The sequence below is a fragment of the Alosa alosa genome, chromosome 24, assembly GCF_017589495.1.
Source record: "Alosa alosa isolate M-15738 ecotype Scorff River chromosome 24, AALO_Geno_1.1, whole genome shotgun sequence".
In the NCBI taxonomy this organism is placed as follows: Eukaryota; Metazoa; Chordata; class Actinopteri; order Clupeiformes; family Clupeidae; genus Alosa; species Alosa alosa.
In genome coordinates, this window is record NC_063212.1 from 21219939 (window position 1) to 21247438 (window position 27500).

The 27500-nt window shown below is 44.4% G+C and overlaps 1 protein-coding gene across 1 annotated transcript in view; it reads right to left on the reverse strand.

The window, feature by feature from the left end:
* The window catches only part of dnah2 (dynein, axonemal, heavy chain 2), a 246312-nt gene that overhangs the window by 115196 nt on the left and 103616 nt on the right, over positions 1 to 27500 (reverse strand). Inside the window, 12 exon segments of the mRNA XM_048236061.1 lie at positions 4830 to 4957; positions 5343 to 5523; positions 7657 to 7846; positions 11441 to 11544; positions 12158 to 12346; positions 13889 to 13999; positions 14522 to 14647; positions 15601 to 15702; positions 15993 to 16210; positions 17478 to 17616; positions 20196 to 20316; positions 20318 to 20389. Of these exon segments, the coding sequence (XP_048092018.1) occupies positions 4830 to 4957; positions 5343 to 5523; positions 7657 to 7846; positions 11441 to 11544; positions 12158 to 12346; positions 13889 to 13999; positions 14522 to 14647; positions 15601 to 15702; positions 15993 to 16210; positions 17478 to 17616; positions 20196 to 20316; positions 20318 to 20389 (1681 nt within the window).

Sequence of the window (27500 nt, forward strand, 5' to 3'; positions counted from 1 at the left end):
TATGGGACAGAGGCCTGGGCCTGAAATCTGTCATGCTTAAAACGTCCATCATACTAATGTAGAAACTGCACACCCAATGAGGAATTCATCAGTCTTTTTAATGAAGCGGCATTTAAAATAGCTCCTTTGGATGCACTGCCTACTTTCTTCATCAATTTGATGAAGGTTTTTTTTTTGGAGCCCTAATTCCTGACGGCACTGTACTGGGTCTGGTTCTGACCCGAATGCCAAGGACCCAGACTAGTTCCCCAACTCAAGCCAGAGGCAAACTGAAATGTCAGTAGTCATTGGGTATGCAAGCAGAGAGAGGAAACATTCAATGTGATGATCTCTTAGGATGGAGAGGAGATGGGTTTATTGTGGAGGTGAAGGTTGGAGTAGGGTGAGAAGGCTGAGAGAGAGAGAGAGAGAGAGAGAGAGAGATTGTAACATAGACAACCTGTGCATTTTGTATTTTTCTTGTATTCAGATTTGTTCAGAATCAAATAGCCCTTTTGCAATGCGCTATGCATCAATGTGTGAGGGAACCTATAGTTGTGTGCTTGATTCTTTGTGTGTGTGTGTGTGTGTGTGTACAGTATGTGTGTGTGCGCGTGTGTGTGTTTCAACAGGGATCACTGTGCCCTCAGCTCAACTGAGAGCAGCCGACAGGCCTGGGTCAACTCCCAGCAGCGCCACCTGAGGCGACCATCTGTGGGCGTGTGTGTGAGAGGATGGCCAGAAATAATTGAAGCAAAGGGCAACATATGTGTGTGTGTGTGGTGTGTGTGCGTGTGGCAGAAAGCATGTGTGTGTGTGTGTGTGTGTGTGTGTGTGTGTTTTGTGTGTGTGTGTGTGTGGAATAAAGCGTGTGTCTGAGCATGTGTATGTGTCTGTGTGGAAGAAAGCATGTGCATGTGTATGTGTGTGTGTGTGTGTGTGTGTGTGTGTGTGTGTGTGTGTGAGAGAGAGAGAGTGTGTGTGTGTGATTAGTGTGCAGGGTGCGTGGTGATCCTGGGTTAGTATGTCAGTTTGCTTTCATCACGACCCCTCTCTCCCTGGCTGAGACATGCTTACCCGGGCACACGCGCGGAAACACAAGCAGCGGGCAATCTCACGCAACAGCCTTACGGGAGAAAGAAAGGCAAACACGCACACATGCGTACACACACACACACACACGCACACACACACGCACGCACGCACGCACACACACACACACAGGCTCATAGATAATCCTGTGCTGAACCTCACAGACAGAGAACACACACAGGAACATACCTGCATACAAATGTCCACACAGATAAAGAAAATCAGGACACACACACACACACACACACACGTACACATACCCACACACACACACCACACGCACACATACCCACACACACACCCACACACACACACACACACACACACACACACACACACACACACACACACACACACACACACAAACACGTCTATGTGTTCTCAGCTCAAGCAGTACACCCATGTATTGACAAAAACCTCAGAATGAAATATGCCTTAAACATGATATATGAACAATATACCACCTTCATTACAGTGACCCTTCATATTAGTTATGTATGTTGCGGCCTCATTGCTCTTGTCAGGCCCTGTATTGTAATGGCAATGGCCCGAACTAAATAAGTCTAGTGCTGTTCTTTTGTATGTGTGTTTGTTTGCATTTAAATGTCATAGGGCTGATTATTGCAGTTGAAATGTCGAACTTCAAGGTCAAATAGAAGCACATGACCGAGGTCACACACCCTGAAGGAACAGGTACATGACCATGCAATTTCTCTCTCTCACACACACACACACACACACACACACACACACACACACACACACACACACACAAACACACACACACACACACACACACATGCACGCACGCATGCACGCAAGCAAGCACGCACGCACGCAAGCAAGCACGCACGCACGCACACACACACACACACTCTTGCCTAAAATCATATCACCTTTTACCCCACTAAAAGCCTAAATCAAAGGAAGGACTAGCTAGTGTGCAATGTCACATCCATAATCACATGGTGCCCATAAATATTCAAGAGGGAGAGAGAGAGAGAGAGAGAGAGAGAGAGAGAGAGAGATAGAGGCACCTTCCTGCTCTCAGCAGTGGGTCTATTCCCACAGTCATGTCACAGTTAGTCAACTGTGGTGTGGCACTCCGGGGAGATACTGGTGGCTATGCAATACAGACACTCCGAGGGTGGGGTTTCATGTGAGTGAGTGCGTCAGGGGGAAATGTGAGAAAGCGCATGTGTGTGTGGGTGTGTGTGTGTGTGTGTGTGTGTGTGTGTGTGTGTGTGTGTGAGAGAGAGAGAGAGAGAGTTTGGACACACAAGGAGCGGAGGGTTTCATGTGAGCAGGTCAGGGGAGACACAAGACAGTGTGTGTGTGTGTGTGTGTGTGTGTGTGTGTGTGTGTGTGTGTGTGTGTGTTTGAGAGAGAGAGAGAGGAGAGAGAGAGAGAAAAGAGAGAGAGAGAGAGAGAGAGAGAGTGTGTGTGAGTGTGTGTGCGTGTGGTGTGTGTGTGTGTGTGTGTGTGTGTGGGTGTGTGGCCAGAAGGTTTCATGTCAGGGGAGATACGAGGCAGAATGTGCTGAGGAGCGGCACACAGACTATTTCTTGCTGCCATATTTGTGAACAAGCACTTTCAGCAAGTAACAGTTGCACAAACTTCCTCCCCAGCCTTGCTGCTAGTGTAGCAAATTAATCCATGATTGTGCTCGTTATAACCTACACATTCTGAAACTGAGTGATTGCACATAGTCCTGACTGTCCTGAACATGAACAACATCTACCGTGATAACAGCAGAAGCTGTTCGTAATTAATTATTTCACATACAACACGTCTATCAAGGTCTTTTTGAGTGAAAAATGCTGAGGCTAGGTCTTCTATCAGACATAATGGGAGCCAGTATTATCTAAAGCTCTAAGCTGTTTCTGCCTTCAGATTGATTCACTTCAATACATCTTTAATTTGAACAGTCAGCAAGGTGAGATGCGGTGAGATTAATTTGGTGTACTTGTCAAGGTAATCCTTGGCTTTTGGAACAAAACAACCTCATCGATTAGAGGAAATCTTCTGTTAAGCTACATCGAGCAGGCCTGCATTTCCACATCATTTTACTGCAAATTACTTCAACAGAGGGATGAGCTCACAGTAACTAGTGACTACTCTTTAGCCTTCTCCCCACACTGGTGACGTGACGGACTTGTACAACTGAACTTGTTCAATTTGACACAACAGTACATTGGTTGAGTTGAGTGTGTATGTGTGTATGTTTGTGTATGTTTGTGTGTGTGTGTGTGTGTGTGTGTGTGTGTGTGTGTGTGTGTGTGTGTGTGTGTGTGTGTGTGTGTGTGTGTGTGTGTGTGTGTAAGGAGCAGCCTCTGCCCATTCTGTGATTTCTCTCCAGGCCTGCAGGCTCAGCTCGGCACTCTGAGTCGAGAGCTTTCTACTCTCTCTCAGGTCCTCCTACCCGACTGGGGGGTTTAGTGGGACGAGGGAGATTCAGCACTAGGCTAGTCTCTTATTCTGCTCTCAAGCCTCTACTCTCCCAGGTGGAAGAGCAGCCATGTAGAACAGAAAGGAAAATCCTTTTTAGTGCATAACGTGGCTGTGTACGTGTGTGTGTGTGTGTGTGTGTGTGTGTGTGTGTGTGTGTTTCATTTGTGTGTGTTTCGGTTGTGTGCATGAGAACATATATGCATGTGTATAAAACAATGAATCTGTGTGTGTATACAGAAGAATGTGTGTGTGTGTGTGTGTGTGTGACTGTGACTGTGCATGCGTGTGTGTGTGTGTGTGTGTGTGTGTGTTTGTCTTGCCTGCCAACCCACCCCCTGTGAGTCAGTGTTAATCCAGCACTCTGCCGCTCTGAGACTCCCACAGGCTGAGCTGCCCTGAGTCAGAGCTGAAGGCCCACGGTGTCTAATCTCACACCCACAAGTCACCCAGTCCACACACACACACACACACACACACACACACACACACACACACACACACACACACACTCTCTCTCTCTCTCTCTCTCTCTCTCTCTCTCTCTCTCTCTCTCTCATACACACACACACACATCACACACCCCTCATCTGCTCACACTCCTTGTCCACCCCCTGACAGCACAGTTCCTCCATCTACCAGACACTGCCAGGCGGCAAAGCCCATCTCTCTTTCTTTTTTCTTCAGACAATACAGTACTCATGTGAAAGCTCAGTCAATTTAATTGGAATGTGTGTATGTGTGTGTGTGTGTGTGTGTGTGTGTGTGTGTGTGTGTGTGTGTGTGTGTGTATGTTAGTGTGCGTGCATGTGTGTGTGTGTGAGTGTGTGTAAGGGTGTATCTTTTTCCCGCTACTACTTCACTTCCAGGTTGTCTTTCATAACCCTTATGATTGATTCGTCACTTGTTCTGAAAGCCATTAGCATGTGTGGATGATTTAGGGTGAATTAAAGAGCAAATCCTTTCAGAAAGTGTGGGACTATTAGGAGAGAGGAGGAATCCAATGCCGCCATAATCCCCCCCTCTGGTCTTTTCACACACATCTCTACTGCTCTGAGTGCAAGCCGCAATTAAAGAATCATGTCTTGTCAAGTCCGCCATTGCGAGAGGAGCAAAGAGGAGCGGGACAAGGAGGGCTATGCTCGGGTCATGGCCAGAACACGTGTGGGCGTTCTAATCGGGTCTTTGGGGCTGTGAAGATGTGCGATGATCTGTGGTTGGCTGTGGTGGCTTGTGATGTGGTGTGGTGTAGTTTGATGTGGTGCTGTGTAACGTGGTGGGGTGTGGTGTGGTGTGGTGCGGTGTGGTACCTTGCAGTTGTTGAAGCCCTCTCCAAACAGGATGATCTCGGCAATGAGAGTGGAGTCTGGTACCACCATAGAGATGGGCCGGAACATGGACTTCAGGTTATCAGGCAGCTCAGTGCGTCCAGCATAACCTGCACAGGAGTACACACACACGCACGCACGCACACACGCACGCACGCACACACGCACACACACACACACACACACACTTGGACTTGCATGAAGACATTATAATTTGTTTCATTACTACTGTATGTGTGCTTTCTTTAACCAGCATGGCCAAGGCTTTCTACAATGCCTTGTCAACAATTATTAGTAAAAGCATTCTGAAACCTAACGGTATTTACTAGGCCTACATATTTTCATTATGTCACTAATAAAACATTTCTAAATGTCTGTAACATTGAAAGAGTCTGTGCAGGGTGAGCAGCGGTGTGTGTGTGTGTGTGTGTGTGTGTGTGTGTGTGTGTGTGTGTGTGTGTGTGTGTTTGTGTGTGTGTGTGTGTGTGTGCTTGCCAGGGTTCATGGTGATGAAGATGCCGCAGGACCAGACGAGGCGGATCTCGCGACCCTCGAAGATGAAGGTGTTGGCGCCGGCAGCAAGTGCAGACAGGATGGAGAGGATCTGCTGAGCCACCACCGACAGCACCTCGATGTTGATGCGGTTAAACTCATCAAAGCAGCCCCACGCACCCGTCTACATCCACACACACAAACACACACACAAACACACAGATACACACATAAACACACACACTCACAAAGTGCATACAAATACACGCATATATGACATATAGCGTACCACACACCAACATGTGACATGTGCAGTATATGCAACGTGCAAAAAGAGACACACACACACACACACACACACACACACACACACACACACACCACACACACCACACACACACATAAAAGTACATCAGCTTAACAGCTTAATCCATGTACATTAAGAGACAGGGCTGTGGCAGGTACGTTCTAAATCTCGTACAATTTCGATGCCAGCTGAAAATAAATAAATAAATACAGAAAGAAGATAAAGAAAATGTCACACCAGTGTGGCTAAGAAAAGGGGACAGAATTTGCCACTCTGCACAGCAAATTCGACATGACTGTCACCCTAGTCATCCTATCCCATCTGCACGGTCTCCTTCCTTTTCTGCCTCTAATGAGTGCACCCAGTAGTCTTGTGCAGGATGCTACCCGTCCTGCTTCATAATGAGCCAGTGCTGTGTGGCTGGTCCTGAGGTGTGTTTAGATTCAGCAAACAGAGGCCAACGTTTCAAACTTCTGGTGTTCTTTGAAGTATCAATTCTGAACTTTTATTTGTGTCAAACATTCAAAATCGTTTGATGCAATCAGTAACTTTTAGTCCAGCGCAGGGGTGGACTTACCATTAAGGAAAAAGGTAGGCAATCGCCTGGGGTCCCCAACTAGTAGCCCCAAAAAAAAAAAAAAAAACATAAATAAAAAATACAAAAAATGTATAGGCTATATACTTGTAAACATGGTTAAGCTTACATTGTCACTGCATGTTTTAATCATACGTCTAAACAATCAAAATGATTCCATTGACCGGGAAAGACGAAAGACGCAACTAGGAAATGTAGAGGTTGAACTGAGAGACGGACAGTGTGGTTAAGTCGACGTTATCCTAGCGGTTGCAATAAGAGAAAAATGTGAGAGGAAACCAAAAAAATATATATATATATAATTATTGGGCATGCAGTAGAAACGTTTAACGGTCCAGTCATACTGAGAACATGTCTGTTTTCCACCCTACAAAATTTGGGCAGGCTAGGAATGCTTTTCAAGATATTAATCCCCAACTAAACCATGGCCTCCAAGATTATGCATTTCTGAGAGTGTAAAATACAAAATCAAGGGTGAAAATTGTATGAAAACATTGGCATTTAACCAAAAAATATGTTACAGTTCTTAGTTTTTGGACCTAAATATTAGGTAGACAACCTCTGAACAAAATCGGAGACGGTGCAGCAACCATTTTCCTGGATATTGTCTGATTTGACATGGAATGAAACTACTTATCATACTGCCATACTACTTACACTACTGTTATATTGTATGACTACTGGCATACTGTATGACACTAATTGCTTGGTGGTTATTATCTGATTTTGGTTTACACCAAATTGAAACTTCATTCCCTTATTTCATTTACTTCTCCATATTAATTTGGGGCAAGGTTATATATTGACAGATGCACTAGGGGTGGCCCTTCCTGCACATTTGTATTAAAAAGACCGGATGTGGAGGACCCCCCTGTCTGTGTTCGCCTTGGGCCCCCAAATTGCTAAGTCCGCTCCTGGTCTAGCGTTGTTCCATGTTGTTCCATGCTGTTCCATGCCAAGAACTGCCTCCTCAAACCATTTGCATGTGTTCACATACTTTCAAAGAGAATGAAAAACCTGCTTTGTTTGCTGATTTACACACCTTTACGTTTTAACCTTTGTATTACCTGTCCTGTCTCCTACTACAAGTTTAAATGTTCTGTCTTAGAGGTGTATTACCCAGTACAGGTATCATATCTGTGTGTTTCTCAGTACACCTGTGCTGGGTGCCTTAGCTGTAATTTACCCAGTACACCTGTGCTGGGTACCTTAGCTGTGATTTACCCAGTCCACCTGTGCTGGGTGCCTTAGCTGTGATTTACCCAGTACACCTGTGCTGGGTGCCTTAGCTGTGATTTACCCAGTACACCTGTGCTGGGTACCTTAGCTGTGATTTACCCAGTACACCTGTGCTGGGTACCTTAGCTGTGATTTACCCAGTGCACCTGTGCTTGGTGCCACCTGCGGTGAGTTACCTGTGCCAGGCCTGCGTACATGCGGCCCATGGACTTGAAGTCCAAGCCCTCGGAGCAGTTGACCACGATGACGTACATGCCCAGCGCTTTGCCCAGGTCTTTCACCGTCTCAGTCTTGCCCGTGCCTGCTGGACCCTTGGGGGAGCCACCACGATGCAGATGCAGAGCGGTGGTCAGGGTCATATAACACCTACGGGGTCAGGGAAGCTACATAAATATACACATACATACATAAATACATACATACATACATACAGTTAAGAACAAAAGTATTCATATCCCTGGCAAATATTGATTTAATGTTGATTTTCTCTTGACCAATATGTTTGTTCTGACTGAAAATGACACCGCCACATGGCCAAAGGTTGTAGGACAATGTGCTAGAAATATGGAATCAAGTATTTTCATCTTTTTTTTACATGTTCATGAAAAAGGGCATGTCCACAAGTATTCATACCCTTTTGATTGATTTAAACAATCAGTGGAAACATATTTATTTGCATTCACTCCTCTCAAAATGATTCTTATAATACCTACACCAAGCCTCTCCATGTCTCCACAATGATTCTAGACCACACATTTTTAGCAGCAATCTGGGTTTTGAGGCAGGAACGATTCTTTGCCATCACTCTCTAGCCTTGTGCTTACTTTTTTGATAGATTGAGGTCTGGAGTTTGGCTGGGATACTCTAAAATGTTGATATTGTTCTCTGTTAATCATTTCTTGCCAAATTATACTCTGACCCGGGGGGAAATGACTGGCCAGCCCTGTCATTATGTAGCCTTTGAGTAGGTAATGTTCTCACTTTAATCTAAATAAACTAATTGTTTGTGCAGTCGAAGCCCTAGCTTAAGTCTAACCTAACCTTACCAACCTAACCAAATGTTTAGCCTACCTTCCTTTTGTAATATAAGAAACTTTTAAAATTAAATCATGGAGGCAACAAAGATGAGGCTACAGGAGGTTGCAGAGTTATCCGGTTCCCAGTATTGACCATTCATAAGCTCAGGTTGTTGAGGGGGCTCTTTAACACAGGCTGCACTAACTGTGATTGGCAATATGTTGGCTACAAAAATGTAAAGAGTGGTATAATGGAATTGGCGAGTCTTCAATAATTAGTTTTCCTGCATTTACATGAAGCACATGATATATTGATTGAAACACATTCCACTCAGATAGCTATGTGGCCACCAGGCTCATATTATCTTTAAATTGCAAACAGAAATGGCAAGCTAACAACATGGCATTGCATGTTTCCATATCCAAAGCACTGAAGGCTGCTTATAACAAGTAAATATTATGCATACTATTGTTAATATCATCAATGTGGCACAAACAAACGAGGCTATAGCTTTTCCCTGACTTTCCCTTACAAAAAAAACCCCACATTTCCACAATCTACTATGTAATGAATGTTAAATTGAAATTACTTCATCAACCAAAAATGTCAAAGTAGCCGCATAGAGCAGGAAATGAATAAATGGGCACTGAAAAACAAAGTAGGGCTAACCACAACCACTCAAGAAAGCAGTAGTAGGGAAAAGCTAAAACTCAATAATTTGTATTAATCTATTTTGGGAAGTAAATATTTAACTACCACAACAAAATTCCCTGACATTCCCTGAGTTGATAATGATACAATTCTCAGACTCTCCATGTCTGATAAAGACTTGACGCCATGATATTCCAGAAATTCCATGACCTGTGGGAACACTGCTAATATTAGCTTGAACCTGCACAAAATCACACACGCACACACACACACACACACACACACACACACACACACACACACACACACACACACACACACACACACATACACACATACAGACAAACTCATTTCATACTTTGGACAAAAGCTTCTGCTAAGAACTATAAACATAAACATGCAGGCTCAGGCACACACACACACACACACACACACACACACACACACACACAGTGTCTGAAAGCTGCCATGCCCTTGAGCTGGTTTTAGGATGTCATCGCCTCATCAACATAAGCCGGGATTAGATGTTTTCATTCATGCACCGGAGACTGCATTGCTACTCTACTATGGGTAAAAAAAAAACTTTTCCTTCCTTCTCTCTCTCTCTCTCTCTCTCTCTCTCTCTCTCTCTCTCTCTCTCTGGTGAAAACCCAACACAAAAATGAACGTGCCACTGACTCCAGACTTGACTTCCCATGTGGATTCAATGTGCGATGCCCCTGTGCACGCCGCTCAGCAAGCTTAACCTGCTGCCCCCACCCCTGTCTCTCTCTCTCTCTCTCTCTCGTTCTCTCTCTCTCCCCAACTTCTCTCTTTCTCTCCCCTCTATCTCTCCTTGCCATGTGTGCTCCTCCCAACCCCATCTCTCTCACTCTATCTAACCATCACGCCTCAGTGCAAAGTGGTGAAAGATTGGCTCGCTGATAGGGCTGATGATGCCTTGGCGCGCTGCAACTGCTTTCCTGATGAAGTCGATAGTGCTAATGCTAATCGGGCGTTCGCCGCCACATTGCCAGATAATGGGGCTAATACCACCTGACGCTAACTGGCGTGCGGGGTCTAGCAGCATATACACACACACACACACACACACACACACACAGGTGCAGATATATATATATATATAGAGAGAGAGATAGAGAGAGAGAGAGAGAGAGAGAGAGAGAGAGAGAGAGAGAGAGAGAGAGAGAAGCTCTGCACAGCACAGTGATCACAGAAGCTAGTGCCAATTAAGTGGGTGATATACCCAGAGGGAATCTGAAATGAGGCACTCGTACACCTTACGTATCCGATCACTGTCAGTGCAAGGGATTTATGCATTTGATTTCTCTCTCCCCTCAGAACTGATTTAAGGACTACCTTCCAGGGATGGGACTATATTATGCGCCATGTAGCTTTGAGGGTTGTCAGCACCAGTCTAACAGGAGGCTGTAATACCGTATGCTGTATATCACTCTGGCTGTACATGTCTAACAGGTTGTTCTGAGTGCAATGTAATGCTATGTTAACACATGTTGTTGTATATAATGTAATGTAATGCTATGTTAACACATGTTGTTGTATATAATGCAATGTAATTCTTTGTTAACACATGTTGTTGTATATAATGTAATGTAATGCTATGTTAACACATGTTGTTGTATATAATGCAATGTAATGCTATGTTAACACATGTTGTTGTATATAATGTAATGTAATGCTATGTTAACACATGTTGTTGTATATAATGTAATGTAATGCTATGTTAACACATGTCTAACAGGGGTTGTAGTACTGTATGCTGTAAGAAGTATCAATCACAGTATGCACAATGACAACATCATGTCGCAGACATCCTTTTTTAAAGCAAATGGCTACCATCCAAATTAGCCCACAACAACAGGATATTACAGGCAAATTTGTCTGGCAATGTATATATATTGTGAACATCAGTCAGTCCTCCAAATTCATAAAATGAATCCCCTGTGAATTTAGAAGTACAGTAACTGTGTAGAAGTGTAACTGCTACTCATCTTTCATATTTAATTCCGTGGCATGTTTCTACTTTGTTTTACACCGAAAATGGGCTGTAAACCAGATCGCAAAGTTCCCGAATGATTGCTCTGATGAATGCAATCGGCCCTTGTGGATCTGAGGTGTTGTATTGTGCTGCTGTGTATGTACAGTAGCAGAGCAGGCTTACTGAGTCCTTTGGTCATGGAGCTGTTGTATATTAGCACATAGTGTGTTGCTAAGAGCCTTTTAGTGGTCTCGTCTCTGAGGGGGATGTCGAGTGCAGGGGGTGGGCCGTACCTGTCGGTGAGTGGGGTGATGACCAAACGGCCCGAGTTGCCCAGGTACTCATAGCCATACTGGAAGTGAGTGTTGGTCTGCCTGATGATACAGTCCTCCACTTCCTGACAGCCAGACAGACGGGAAAAGAAAAGCACACAGAGAGGGGAAGAGAGACAGAGAGGGAGGTAAACAAAGAGAATGAGAGAAGGGTAAAGGGAAAGAGAGAAGGAGAGAGACAGACAGACAGACAGAGAGAGAGAGAGAGAGAGAGAGAATGTGAGATATAATGTACAGTACATCTCAAATGTGTTGGCAATACTATACAACATTATGGTCATACTATGATAAGGCTTCTTTTGAATTTCAATATGACTGTGAGATGGAGAGAATAAGAGAGAGAAGGAAAGAGAAAGAGAGATGGTGAGTGCTCATAAAAGCACACAGGAGAGGAGAGACTAAGGGAGGGTCAGACGTGGGGATGTGGTGGCAGAGAGAGAAGGACAAGCAAAGACAAAACAAGTGAAGAGTGAAGTGAAGACAGAACTATGTGGGTTATGAAACTAGGTTGGAAATTAATAACGATAAAAAAAGGAGTCGTGTTCACTCTCCACCAGCGTTTGTCCTGGATATCCTTTTCTTGTCATGCCCTGACTCTTTCATGCTTGTCCTCCACCCTTCGTCTCTTCTCTTTCCCTCTCTCTACCTCTCTTCATCTCCCTCTCCTTCCCCTTTCACCTTGTCCCAGTAGAGGCGGAGCTGGCAGAGCCAATCGAAGGTGTTCACGTCGGAGCAGCCCGCCTTGGCCAGCTTGTCGATGACGTCGCGCGCGTGCACCTCCACCGTAACCAGGGCGACGATCTTGAGGCGCATGATGTTGGAGAGGTTACCCCGGATGGCCTCGGAGTAACGATTCAGCATGGACACCTGAGGAATGGGTGGAGGGTTAGAGCCAACACAGACGCGCACACACACACACACACACACACACACACACACACACACACATACACACACACACACACTGACACAAATGAACAAGAAAAAACAAACACAGACACAGACACACACACACACACACACACACACACACACACACACACACACACACAACACACACACACACACACACACAGACACAAATGAACAAGAAAAAACAAACACAGACACACACACAAACACACACACACACACACACACACACACACAAATGAACAAAAAAAAACAAACACAGACACACACACACAAACACACACACACACACACACACACCCACACTGACACAAATGAACAAGAAAAAACACAGACACAAATACAACATAAAACACAAACACGCATACAATAAAATCCAGAAGCATGCTCTCACAACTGTATGTATACATACACACACACACACACACACACACACACACACAAACAAATGCATACTAATAAACACACATAAACATAAACACACACACACACGCACACGGACATAGAGATACAGACACAGACAAACACACACACGCACACGCACACACAGGCATACACACACCGTACACACACACTCACACATCACAGCTCAATTTACATGATGATCCCTTCCGAGCTCCTGAACAATGACCTGTCATTTTTAATGCTAACTTCTGAATGAATAGGCCAAATTGCCATTGACTTCCTGTGAAGGGACTGAATTGAAATCAAATTGCGGACGGAATGCAGCCCGGGCAGATTGAGGTGTGTGTGATGATGGCATAAAATAAGGCTGAGCCACACACACACACACACACACACACACACACACACACACACACACACACACACAGCTCACTTAAGAATTTAATCAACCCATGTGCCAGACCCCCAGCACTCCAGCACGTCTCTGTGGCACTGCTGCGTATGTTTCCGCTGAATAGAGGACTCAGAAGTGGACAGAGTGCCCCGTAGCGCCTTTATGCTAATGCTAGCGACTGAACGCACAAGTGGAACAGTGGGACTCTGACGCTTGATTGGCACCGCTGCTGCCTGTGACGGCTATTACTGCCAATGACTGCTATTATGGCCTATCTGAATGCAGAACCCTGGTCCATGGTCCAACTCTTTGTTCCCAACGATCACAGCTTTAGCCTGATCAGAGCCATTATGTGAAGCAAGTCTGTTAAGATGCCCTGCAGAACTCTGAGGTCAGAGTAAAACTATGATTAATATATTTGAATTACTAAGCAACTGGACTACAATTCAAAAGTTTGGGGTAATTTTTTAATTTTTTTTTTTTTTTTTTTTTTTTTCAAAATCAAAGTTTAAAAGATACAGTTGTTATTCTAATTACAAATCTTCTAACCTTGACAGTCAATACTGATATTCAATCTATGTTTTTCACAACTTCTAACATGTTGTGAGATTAATAAGTACATGTTTTTGCTACAGCTCCTGCGTACAGTATATCTTCTTGTATCTAGTGTGCTGCAGAAGGTGTGATGTTCTCCTTACCTGCTTCTTCTTCATGGACTTGAGGGCAGACTTGTCTCCTCTCTCTTTGCTGGTCAGGAGGGACTTGGTGACGTCTGTGGTCCACTGGATCTGGCTGGCAGTGATGACCATCTGGGGACAGGAGTAGAGGTCAGGTAATGGAGTGGATAAGACACAATTATTTATACATTATAACATTTAGAACTCAGGGTGTGTAACTGAAATGGTCAAAGTCATGACCAAACACTCTTCAACCATCTTCCATAATGCATGGACAAAAAATGTCTGTGCCTGAAGTTGTGAAATGTTTGAAGCCATTATATATAATTCAATAGTTTAAAATGTTAAACAACCTGACCTGGGCCTGAATTCCAGCAGAGAAGCTGAACACTTTATGTCCTGATCATGTGAATGGATCTTTGGAGGTAAAATTTGGTGATTTGAGGAGTTTCTAGTTCTGTGCTACTGGGGGCTAAAGTATTTAGTAGTATTTCTTTGTCAGTGTAGGCAAACTCTGAAAGAAGATGATAGGATAATCTATGGGAATAGGAGGTGGTACATTCTTATCACACACACACACACACACACACACACACACACACACACACACACACACACACACACACACTCACACTCACACACACACACACACACCTGTCCAGGCCAGTCTTTGACCCATCTGTCCCTTTTGCCCGCATTCTTGATCAGGGCCATGCGGCAGTTCTTCAGGGAGTCCTTCAGGGACCAGCGCATAGTCCGCTCCACATCACAGAGCCATGCCTGGGAATGTGCACACACATATCAACACTACCAAACACATACTAACACACGTATTAATGTATTTAAACACATAAACAGTACCACACACAAATACTAACACACGTATTAATGTATTTACACACACATATCAACAGTACCACACACACATACTAACACACATATTAATGTATTTACAAACACGTATCAGCAGTACCACACACACATACTAACACACACATTAATGTTACAAACACTTATTACACGGCTCTTCATAGTGCTGCAGAATGCTCCATTCACTTGAATGGGCCTTCCCAACGTTCGGCGGTCTGCTAATTCTGAATAAAAGACCGTTGCTAAGTATAACAGACCGCTGTCAAGGAAAATGGGCTTTGTGCTTCTAAGTCAATTCTTTCATATCACTACGCAAGGATTGGAACTTCATTCAAAAGTGAAAGCAGACGGTTGATCAGCTGTGTTCTAAAGAATGTTTGATTCAAGTTCAGCGTGTGTTGTTGCGAACTATTTGTTTCTCAGCAAAAGCCATGATGAAACGGTAACAAATAGGCTATAGCCTAGGCTATGTAGGCTAAAGAGTCATATCGTGGGGAGTTTATTGTGTCGTTTTGGTAAGTAGCCGTGTACTAAGCGGGATAATATATAGAACGCCGGTCATTGTCGGGAGATAGGTCCCTTCAGGGCGGAACAAGACCGGTCCGGTTCGCCCTGTCGGGACCTATCTCCCGACAATGACCGGCGTTCTATACATTATCCCTTACATATCAACAGTACCACACACACACATACTAATACACGCATTAATGTATTTAAACACACATATCAACAGTACCACACACACATACTAACACACACATTAATGTATTTACACACACACGTATTAGCATGCACACATTAATACGTCTTGTGTGTGTGTGTGTGTGTGTGTGTGTTAGAGAGAGAGATGAGTGTAAGGTCACCTCTACGGGTCCTTCCAGCAGCACGGGGTGGGTGAATTCGACATACTCTCCATCAGCCGAGAACATGCCCATGGCCTCTGACTTACTACTGCTGAGTCCAACCTGATGATTCACACACACACACAAACACAAATATTTACTCATACAGTAAACCAACATACAAACAGAAACAGCAATACAAATATAAACACAAATGCATGAATCTGGAAACCCATTCTCAGAAATGGGTTTCCAGATTCATGCATTTGTGTTTATATTTGTATTGCTGTTTCTGTACTTACTACTTAATTACTTAATACTTTCAACAGGTGGCTTAATATCCTGGATCAATACATACGGGGTGTGTGTGTGTGTGTGTGTGTGTGTGTGTGTGTGTGTGTGTGTGTGTGTACCCTTCCGATTTGCAGCTTCTTGATGTTGTCGAAGCATTTCTTCAGGTGTGGCTGGACGGCCTCGGGGTTGCGCGACTGCCCCAGGATCTCCAGCAGGTCGTCGTTGGACAGGAAGTAGAAGCGAGGGAAGATCTGCCGCTTGGTCTCCAGGTACATGTCCAGAGACTTCTGGATCTCTTCCAGCTTGCTGTTCATCTCCGACAGTTTCTCCGGAAGCCCTGTGGACGCCAAGAGAGGATGGGAACGGAAGGAGGCAGCACTGACCAGGAAACACAGAGCTACGTGCACACAGCCGGCGAATCGCTTGTCAGCACAAATATTGGGATTCGTTTAACTTAATTAGTTTAACTTGTCTCCCGTCGCCAACGGTCATTTCGTCTGTATTTGCTACAGGTCGCTGAATTTCGTTACCATTCCATTGTGTCTCGTCCGTCCATCACTGCGAGTCTCTTCCTGTCTGAATGCAGCTTAAAGCTTGGCCTTCAAGGAAGAATCAGTCCCTCTTCCGTTTCGATACGGGTCGAACTCGTTTAAATGGAAACAACCTTATTTTAACGACCTTATTAAATCTCCCATTTCATCACTTTTGCAAGTTTGTAAGACCATTCATTCCAACCTATACTGCAAGGACTTTGTACACATTTGTACCTGTTTTTCATAAAATAAATCACTGTATGTCAATGTCACAATGTAACATTGCATATTTCAGGCCAAATCCTGGATAAGTAGGGACGCTGAGACATTGACACTGGGTTAAAGCTAAGTAAACACTAGTAAAGCACTGCAATATATAGACCCTTTCAAGAGAGTTCCATTATCAGCATCATAGTTGGCCCCACAAGACTTCCTTTTTAACATTCCATATGTTATCTTAGTGTAGAGGAAGTAGATTGGGAACCAAATAGAACGTTCAAGCATTGTTTTTGTTTTTTATTGTTGAAAGGGTCTATAAGGAACCCCTTCAGGTGGGATTTATTTGTCCAATATAGTTTAGTCCCTTTGTGTCTGGCTTTCTTCCACCCTGTTTACAGAACACCGTTGTGATAAACAACATCACATTTTCCAGGTTCCTTCCCATTCTCTTACTATGTTCTTCTAGCCTTGGCCTGCTCATCACCAATAAAAGCATAACCACGAGCCGGAGAGGGATTTGCTGGGCGACCTCATTTTCCCTCATCTGATAGGACACTTGTTTCAACCGCTCTCGCGTGTCTCGCCTCGGTGTGGTCTCATAAGGCCCGAGTGTGTTTCTCTCATACTGGTTTAATCTCCTCTTATCCCTCTCCAGCCCTCATCCCTCCTTTAGGTAAGTGATTATGAAGACAAGTCATTTCTCCACACCAGGAAGGTATAATTGAGAGCAGAGAGAGAAGGAAAGAATGCTCTTTTCTTTTTCCTTTTTTTTTTCCTTTTTTTTCTTTGTTTAATTTTTCAGGGCTCTCTGCAGACTTAATCCGGCGTGCGCGTGGCCAGGGGAATGCATACCTGGGTGGTGAGTGCCTCTCAGGGCGTTGTTGTCCTTGTGCAGCCGGTCCATGATGGTCTTCCAGCTGGAGTTGATGTCGTTGAACTCGGTGGACTCCTTGGGGAGTTGCTTGCGGATGTCCTCTCCAAGGAAAATGTTCTAGACGAAGAAGGGGGTGGGGGTGCAGAGACAAAGACACAAAGACAGAGCCAACTTAAGTTTCCAAACCCACAACAGGTGTGGATATGTTTATGCCAGTGTGCATGGCAGTGTGCTTGTGTGTGTGTCTGGGGGTGCGTGTGTGTGTGTGTGTGTGTGTGTGTGTGTGTGTGTGTGTGTGGGTGGGTGGGTTGTGTGTGCATGTGTGTGTATTTCGACAGTCTTTTGTGTCAGAATGCTTATTGTATGCTTATATATGCAAATGGAAATGTGCTCAATTATGTGGACATCTGTGTGCGTGAGTATGTGAACATGCATCCATGTGTGTGTGAGCATGTCTGCAAACATAGGGTGTGTGTGTGTGTGTGTGTGTGTGTGTGTGTGTGTGTGTGTGTGTGTGTGTGTGTGTGTGTGTATGTCTGGGTGTATAGTTATCTACACACTGTATACTGGGTCAATACAGAAATGTGTGTGTGTGTGTGTGTGTGTGTGTGTGTGTGTGTGTGTGTGTGTGTGTGTGTGTAATTTATGCGCGTGTTTGTTTGTGTGTGTGTGTGTATGTAATTTATGCGCTGCACGTGTGTGTATCTGTGTGTGTGTGTGTGTGTGTGTGTGTGTGTGTGTGTGTGTGTAATTTATGCGCGTGTTTGTTTGTGTGTGTGTGTGTGTGTGTAATTTGTGTGTACGTGTGTGTAATTTGTGTGTGTGTGTGTGTGTGTATGTGTGTGTGTGTGTGTGTGTGTGTGTGTGTGTGTGTGTGTGTGTGTGGTTGTGAGTGAGTAATTGAGCATATGTGTGTATAAAGCCTCATCTTAGATCAGAGGCTCTGTGAGAAGCTCCAGACCAGCCCTGGTTGTTTACTCTCCTCATCAGAAACCGAGGGCAACAGATGTGTTTGCGTGCTCGACTGCGAGTGTTTGCGCGCTCACTTCCAAAACATTTGTTTACGTTTTCCCCCACAAACACACCTGCGCACGAGTAGTGCTCTGCCGGCAGCTCGGGCCTGCCTTTGCCCACTCAGGCTGTGACCCTGAAGAGCAACGGGCTGCACTGCTCTGCGAAGGTTAGCACCTCGGGGACCAGGAAACTACTCATCAAACAACAAAGCAGGCCAAGGCGCCGCGCAATGAACCACAGGTGAGCTGAACAAAACATTCATCACAGGAGAATGCACCGCATGTCGGCTCTGAGCACACCACACCATTGATGAGAGTGTAGGGTTTGACATATTTTTTTCTTCTTTCTGTCACTTTCAAAGCACTGGCGTTGTTTGGTTGTCTGTTTAAAAAGGATCAAAAATCAATAAAAAGTAATTAACGAAAAAAAAAAACGGTTTCAGGTCCCCAACAACCATCATTAAGGACGAACTCGGAGGACAAGTAAACCCAGAGCCGTATAGCAAGACATTGAAAGAAAGACGCAAGGTGCTTGAAAATTGTTAACTTTTGGCAGAGAAAAGCCGACTGAATTCCCCCTGTGCAATACAGGAGACATCTCATTTTTTTGTGATGTGTCAGTTCAAAGGTAAAAAAAATTAAAATGCCAATAAAGGCCTAGGTATTAGGCTAGACATTTGGATACGAAGCATGCATTATGAAGCTATGAAGTTATGCCACAAATCTTCATGCTCAAGAGGAAAAACTGAAATCATGTAGGCTAAATAACATAGGGTAGTAACGTTAACAAAGTGTTATCATATTCCTCAGCATATAATTTTAATAAGAGACTTATCGATATGATCCATGATAACGGAGGTTAACGTTAGCCTACATTTCACGCAAATAACAAGATGCAGGGTAGCCTAAAGTTAAAGTTGACACTCCATTTGAGTTGTCTGTTTTGAGAAAGTAGACATGGGCTTGCAAATAACGTTATTGCATAGGCCTACTATAAGGTAGCCTAGCTTAGCTAATCCGTTATGTATAGGCTTTCCTGTCAGTTAACAACCAGCACAATGCATTTTGTGCATTGTATTTCAATGTTCAATGTGTGGCCTGCGGCATAGGCTACTTTATCAAAGTAATTATCCTCTGACCTCAGGGGGAAATGATTGCCTACCCCTGTCATTATGTGGCCTTTGAGTAGACAATGTTTTCACTTTAATATAAATCTAATTGTTTGTGCAGTCGAAGCCCTAACATAAGCCTAACCTAACTTTACAGTGACTGCCCAAATGTTTAGCCTACCTTCTGTAAAACTTATGTTTATTTTTCATTGGTAAACCTGCTACACCTCTAGATGAAAACAATCAGGACTTGGCTACACCAAATATTTAGGCAATATGCTTTTATTCTTCATCTTACATCAAGTTCAGCCAGCTTGCCTTGCATTTGACGGTTGTTAGGGACCTGACTAGTGAGTGAGTCAGTGAGTAAGTTTGATGTGTGTGCAGGACATTGTTAGTGTGGCTGCATCATCGATTGTACCTTTGATTTTTGATAAGTGTGACTAGTAGGCTATGGAATGTGAGTGTGTGAGTGAGTGTGTTTGCATTTTTGAGTGAGTGAGTGAGTGACTAAGTAGTGTGTGTGTGTATGCATTTGCATTTTTGAGTGAGTGAGTGTGAGTGTGTGTGGTACCTCCAGGTACATCCATTGTCTCTGCATCCATTGTCTCTGCACAGTGAGGACCATCTCGATGACCTCTAGCACCAGGGACAGGCTGCGCTCCCAGTAGTCAACCTCCTTCTCGAAGCGCCGCAAAACGAGACGCCTTCATGGTGGAGAGGGTTACCTGGTTATCCTCCAGAGCCTGAAACACCTCCTCTGTGCTCCTGAGACACACACACACAACAATACGCACACACCACACACACACACACACACACACACACAATTTCACAATCAGGGTAAGGGCATTTTTATTTGATTTCACTTTTATTTTTATTTGCATTTTACACAACTTACCAACTTCTCCAATTTGGGGTTGTACATTCCAGAATGCTTAGAAAATGCTGGAAACATATGCTTTGTACTAACAAATGCCATTTATTTTACAATTTTCCCTCAATTGTCTAGGTGCTGCTAAGTTTAATCACTGATAATAACATACAACTATCCAACAAAGTGATATATTTTGAGGTACACAGACATGCCTAATATCAAGTGCTTACCAAAATGTTGAAACATCCCACATGCAATAGACAAATTCATCCCACTTTAAGCCAACTGCCTTTTGTTCTTTTGTTTTTTTTTTTTTTTACCATGGGAAAATACAAGTCATTGCAGTCCACAAGTCTGAGAAAACACCCAATTTAATTCAAAATCACACAGGCGAGCAGGCATTGCTGTAATCTTCAATGTCTCAGTGAATGAACAAAATAACAGGAATCACCAATGCCAGGTAGTCTATTTCTGATATTATGCATCTATAACACAATCACACATTCTTCTAGCAAGAAATTGCACTTTTTAAGTTAAGACAGAGAGAAGAAGAATACAATAATGGTGAAAACTGGTGTGGATAAATGGTTGAAAATATCCCCCTGCCGATCCAAAGAGCTACACCTTCCTCTCGCTTCTTCACACCATGAGGTGTTGTACTAAGCGTCACACCCTACCGCCCTCAGAAAATAAGAAAGAATGTGGGAACGCCATGGGCCAGATGTACGGAATAATTTGCGGCTGTTTCAGACACTAATTCTTTGCTATTAGCGCCTTAACCCTTAGAACCCTAAGCTGTTTTTAGGGCATTTTCACTACCTTTATTCATAAGGATTTATTCTGGTCATTGTAAGTGCCACACACACATATTATATATTGTTTTTTTTCAGCAGAGTCTAGGCTATCCAGATCTGCCATCATTTCATGTATTAGTACTAGCATTGATTTTATTTTGATTTTTAAAGAATTAAAATATAAAAATCATATTATAAAAATTCTCATATTTTGACCTGTATCTCACCACAGCAAGCTCATAGCTCTACATGCATTTCATCTGTGTGTAGGGCAGACTGTCCTGAAACGGGCAATATAATTGCCATGTTGGAGGGATACTCTGGGGCTGAGCAATTTACAGAAATATGTGGTGTGTGATTTACGGAAATAAATGCCATTTTTTATTTAGCGATGAAAAATGACCATTCTGCCCATATCTGTGACCGCTAACTGATCTGACCTGACTTGACCCAAGTTTGCCTGTTAGCATGTGTGACTATGGTGTATGCACTCATGATGATTCTCAATTTTTTACTGCATTGCCATGAACAAAGTAAAGGCAAAAAAGGTGTTTCTTTTTTGAACAAATTGGTATGCAATGTGAGCCTTGAATTGGATGCCATGCAGGAATTTGCTAGGATCTCAAAACCGGATTATGAACATGTTTTGCCATAGAGAAACACACGATAGCGTTGGATTATAAACATGCTTTGCCACAAAACAGACACAAAATGTGGGGTGAGTCCAGCTATATGAAGTTATTATTTTGCTGTCACTTCGTCTGTTTTATAACCCAGAAGGATGTATTTGGAATCAAATGATAGCTCTGTGTCTCCTCTTTCATCTAACATACGTGGCATATATATCTGATCACGGGTCCCGAGTAATTACTCCGAGAGTAATGGGTGTGCAGCGTTGGTTTGTGTACATGACGTTAATATTTTGCAGTCACTTCGTCTGTTTTTATAAGCCAGAAAGATCGATATCCATGGTACCAATGGATAGCCCTGTTTCTCCTCTTTCATCTGATATGCTTGCCATATCTATGCGATCACGGGTTCGCGAGTAATTCAAACGAGAGTAATGGGTGCGCAAGTGAACGCAGAGAAGTATAGACTTTAAATATGATGCAATTTTATTTAATTTCATGATTTTTTTTAATTTTCATACTTGATCGTACAGACAAGTGCGTAGTCTCTTTGGAAAGCCCCACTTCTTCTCTGTCACAAAATAAAGGTTTTATCTCGTTGTGATGAACAATCGCGGAGCAATGTAACAGAAAAGAAAGGGTGTGTTCTAAGGGTTAAAACAAGACATGATATGTGTGAACTGACCGCACATGAATGAAAGCACATTTGGCCTCACACAGGAGTGCTGCATGGGAAACTGTACTTTTCTCACGCATGCATACAGTATGCATTCATGGGCAGGTCGAGGGAAAAGTGAGCGATGTGCGCAAAGACATGGGAGGAGAAGCCTACAGACGAGGTATCTCGGAGTATGAATCACAACCACAGGTGACAACATGTCTTTTTTTTTTTAGGAAAAATTCTCAACCTTTGGAAAGCTGGTATAATCCAGGCTACGGTTCCATGTGTGAATAGGAGAAACTTACAGGAACAATGGAATCAGTACTCAAAGCACCAGTTTTGTCAAAAGCAACTTTTAGTTGTGTGTGCATTTTAAATGTGTTACTTTTGCTTTTTCACATCATCCAGTTCCCTGTAGTTATCGTCTGCTTGACTTTTGACAATGTAAAAAGGGAAGGCACGGCATGCAGTTTCGGCAGACTGGCAATGCAGCAGAGGTGGGTCAGTGTTTGCCAAGTAAGTCCTGTAACATTGTATCCAGGAATAAAAGTTAAACAAACACACACACACACACACACACACACACACACACACACACACACAGAAACACACTGCAGGAAATGCAGTGTCAATCTTAGTACAGTACATCTGCCTCCATGTCCCTAACCTGACCAAAAACACTGGTGCGTGCACACACACATACACAAACACACCAAAAACACACACACACACACACACACACACACACACACACAAATACACAAATACACACACACACAGACATACACACATACACACAAACGGACAATAGGAAGGGCTGTTATGGGGGAATATGGAGCTCAAGCCCCTCCTGTCTCATCACGCTTTAGCGTGCTCTGTTATCATGGCAGCCTGCTCCATTTCCCAGTGCCGCAACTGTCGCCATGCCAACGGCAGAGGCAGACTTTTCTGCAGAGACGAGGCGCGGCTGATGACACCTGACGCATGCCCAGGCACGCACGCACGCACACACACACACACACACACACACATGCACACACACACAAACAGGTACACAAACACAGACACACAAACACACACACCACACACACACACACACACACACACACACAGGTACACAAACACACACAGACACACAAACAAACACACACACACACACACACACACACACACACACACACACACACACACATATATATATATATATATATATACACACACACACACACACATATCACACCAAATGAGGCCTCAGCAGCAGGTGTGAAGAGAGACAGGCGACCTGTCTTTTATCACCCTTTCCCTCTTCACCTGCGCACAGTTGTGCCATCCCTGGTCCTGCTCTAATTGGAGTCCCTGTGTGATGCTGAGATCACACACACACACACACACACACACACACACACACACACACACACACACACACACACACATAAACATAGATGAACCACTATCATGGACACACACATTCACACGCCAGCTCACAAATACCGCTGTGATCTGCACACTCGCCACCAGGACACCAATGTCAATTTGGGCTCTCAAGGACGAGGACTGAGGGGGGGGCACAGAGAGAGAGAGAGAGAGATGGATAGAGTATGAGAGGAGGAGATGAAAAGGGAGAGACGGAAAGAGATAGAGTTCCCACCCCCTCCCACTTAGGTAAAAAGAGCAATAGGGAGCAGTCTGGAGGAAAAAACATTACGCTTTCAAATGATCTGCAGCCTCAAAGGCACACAGGGACAAGATGCCCACCCATACCCACCTTCAACTGCCAGGCTAGGAGTGGGGGAAGACAGGGAGGAAGGGAGGGAGGGAGAGGGGGAGAGCAAAGGGGTTGTCATGGTAGTGCTGTGAGCAGTGAACTGCAGGGGAGTGAAGCCCTTTAGCTTGAGATGGAGGGAAGTAGAAAGGTACAGGGAGAGAGAGAGAGAGTGCGAGCGAAAGAGAGAAAGAGAGGGAGAGAGAGATCCGTGGGCCACTTGACCTCTGTGGCGGCTGAATGTAAAAAGAGGCTGGCCTCGCCTGCAGCTAGCCCACACCCTGCGGCAGCCAGCAGCTCTCACTCTCAGGAGAACACCCTCTCATCATACACATACTACACACACACACATACACACACACAGATACATACACGCTACACACACACACACACTACACACACACACACACACACTACACGTACACACACACATACTAAACACACACACACACACGCTACATACACTCATACATACAGTGACAAGTGTGTACATCCAAACAAACTTAAACATATGCACACCCAAGAAAGCTTGTTTACACCTCAATACTGGTAGGTCAACTTTGATTCCCTCACTCACTCTTGGCACACCTACATTCTAGCATTACGCCCACACACACACTGTCTGTCGATCAGCTTCCCTAAGCACAGAGGACTAGGAGAAACACACCACAGACACACAGCTAAAAACAGACACCGTCTGTGGCCCGCAGTAGATATGTACCCTGGAAATCCAGAGTTCTCGCGAGAGCACAATGGAATGGTCTCTGTGAGACACTCTGGCAAGGAGCAATGATGCACGTTACTTTTACCCCAAAATTCCGGGGAACCAGCTAAACTGATGAAGACAGCGCTGCAACGTTGGAGGACAGTACACATTGGTCGTAGTGTTATCCGATTGCGTCAAAGTCGGAAATCATTCAGAGTAAACATGGTCTAGTGTTATCCGATTGTGTGCAGTGCAATTTTTAAATGCATGCTTGTTGCCGCCCCTCGAGTTGGGCCATTACATTGTTCTTGGCCAGACCCTTAATATTTATAGATTATCAGGGTCTGGATTTTCCAGGCTAGTAGATATGCAGCAGTCACGGAAATGTCTGGACTTAAAATACAGACACAGAAAACACACACACACACAGAAACACAAACACAAATATACAGGCCCTTTGCATTTCCAGAACACCTAAAGGAATCCTTTACACTCTGTTAACTGCCCAAAGACAACTTAATCACCACATGCCTTCATTACACTCACTCTACTTCACTTCCACACACTATACCTACAATCCCTCACTTTCTCCTTTCTCCTTTCTCTCTCTCTCTCTCTCTCTCTCTCTCTCTCTCTCTCTCTCTCTCTCTCTCTCTCTCTCTCTCTCTCTCTCTCTCTCGGAAACACATATGGACTGCACACACCACACTTCTCCCTGTATCTCTCTCTCTCTCTCTCTCTCTCTCGGAAACACATACTGTATGGACTGCACACACCACACTTCTCCCTGTATCTCTCTCTCTCTCTCTCTCTCTCGAAACACATATGGACTGCACACACCACACTTCTCCCTGTATCTCTCTCTCTCTCTCTCTCTCTCGGAAACACATACTGTATGGACTGCACACACCACACTTCTCCCTGTATCTCTCTCCTCTCTCTCTCTCTCTCTCGGAAACACATACTGTATGGACTGCACACACCACACTTCTCCCTGTATCTCTCTCCTCTCTCTCTCTCTCGGAAACACATACTGTATGGACTGCACACACCACACTTCTCCCTGTATCTCTCTCCTCTCTCTCTCTCTCGGAAACACATACTGTATGGACTGCACACACCACACTTCTCCCTGTATCTCTCTCCTCTCTCTCTCTGCCGAAAACACATACTGTATGGACTGCACACACCACACTTCTCCCTGTATCTCTCTCTCTCTCTCTCTCCGGAAACACATACTGTATGGACTGCACACACCACACTTCTCCCTGTATCTCTCTCCTCTCTCTCTCTCTCGGAAACACATACTGTATGGACTGCACACACCACACTTCTCCCTGTATCTCTCTCCTCTCTCTCTCTCATCCCATATTGATCCTAGCAGGTTGTTGTTGTTGTTGTTTTCTTCCCCAAGTCGGAACATTCCCCTGGGGATCAATAAAGTATCTATCTATCTATCTATCTATCTATCTACAAGTTACAGTACAGTATGTGTTTTTCGTATTTCATCGTGTTGAGTCTTTGCTGCCACTAAGAGTTTTTCCTTTTTCTTTTCCTTCAATTATTGTTGTCTGATTTACAGGGTATGTCTGTGGTGAGTTTGTTCATCTACTCTTTCTCATGGGATTAACATAATTTCTGAGGTCACTTTCTGACACACACACACGTGCACGCGCACACACACACACACACCCACACACACACACACACACATGCATGAATACACATAAGCACATGGAGAACCAATGAGTGTCGCCCTCTGTGGCAGAGAAGTCACACACACACAAGCTCTCTCACTGGCACCCACACACACACAAACTCTCTCACTGGCACCCACACACACACAAGATCTCTCACTGACACACACACACACACAAGCTCTCTCACTGGCACCCACACACACACAAGCTCTCTCACTGGCACCCACACAGACACAAACTCTCTCACTGGCACCCACACACACACAAGCTCTCTCACTGACACACACACACACACACACAAGCTCTCTCACTGGCACCCACACACACACACACACACAAACTCTCTCACTGACACACACACACACAAGCTCTCTCACTGGCACCCACACACACACAAGCTCTCTCACTGACACACACACACACACACACACACAAGCTCTCTCACTGGCACCCACACACACACGAGCTCTCTCACTGGCACCCACACACACACGAGCTCTCTCACTGACACCCACACACACACGAGCTCTCTCACTGACACCCACACACACACAAACTCTCTCACTGACACCCACACACACACAAGCTCTCTCACTACACACACACACACACAAGCTCTCTCACTGGCACCCACACACACACACACAGCTCTCTCACTGGCACACACACACACACAAGCTCTCTCAATGGCACCCACACACACACAAGCTCTCTCACTGACACCCACACACACACAAGCTCTCTCACTGT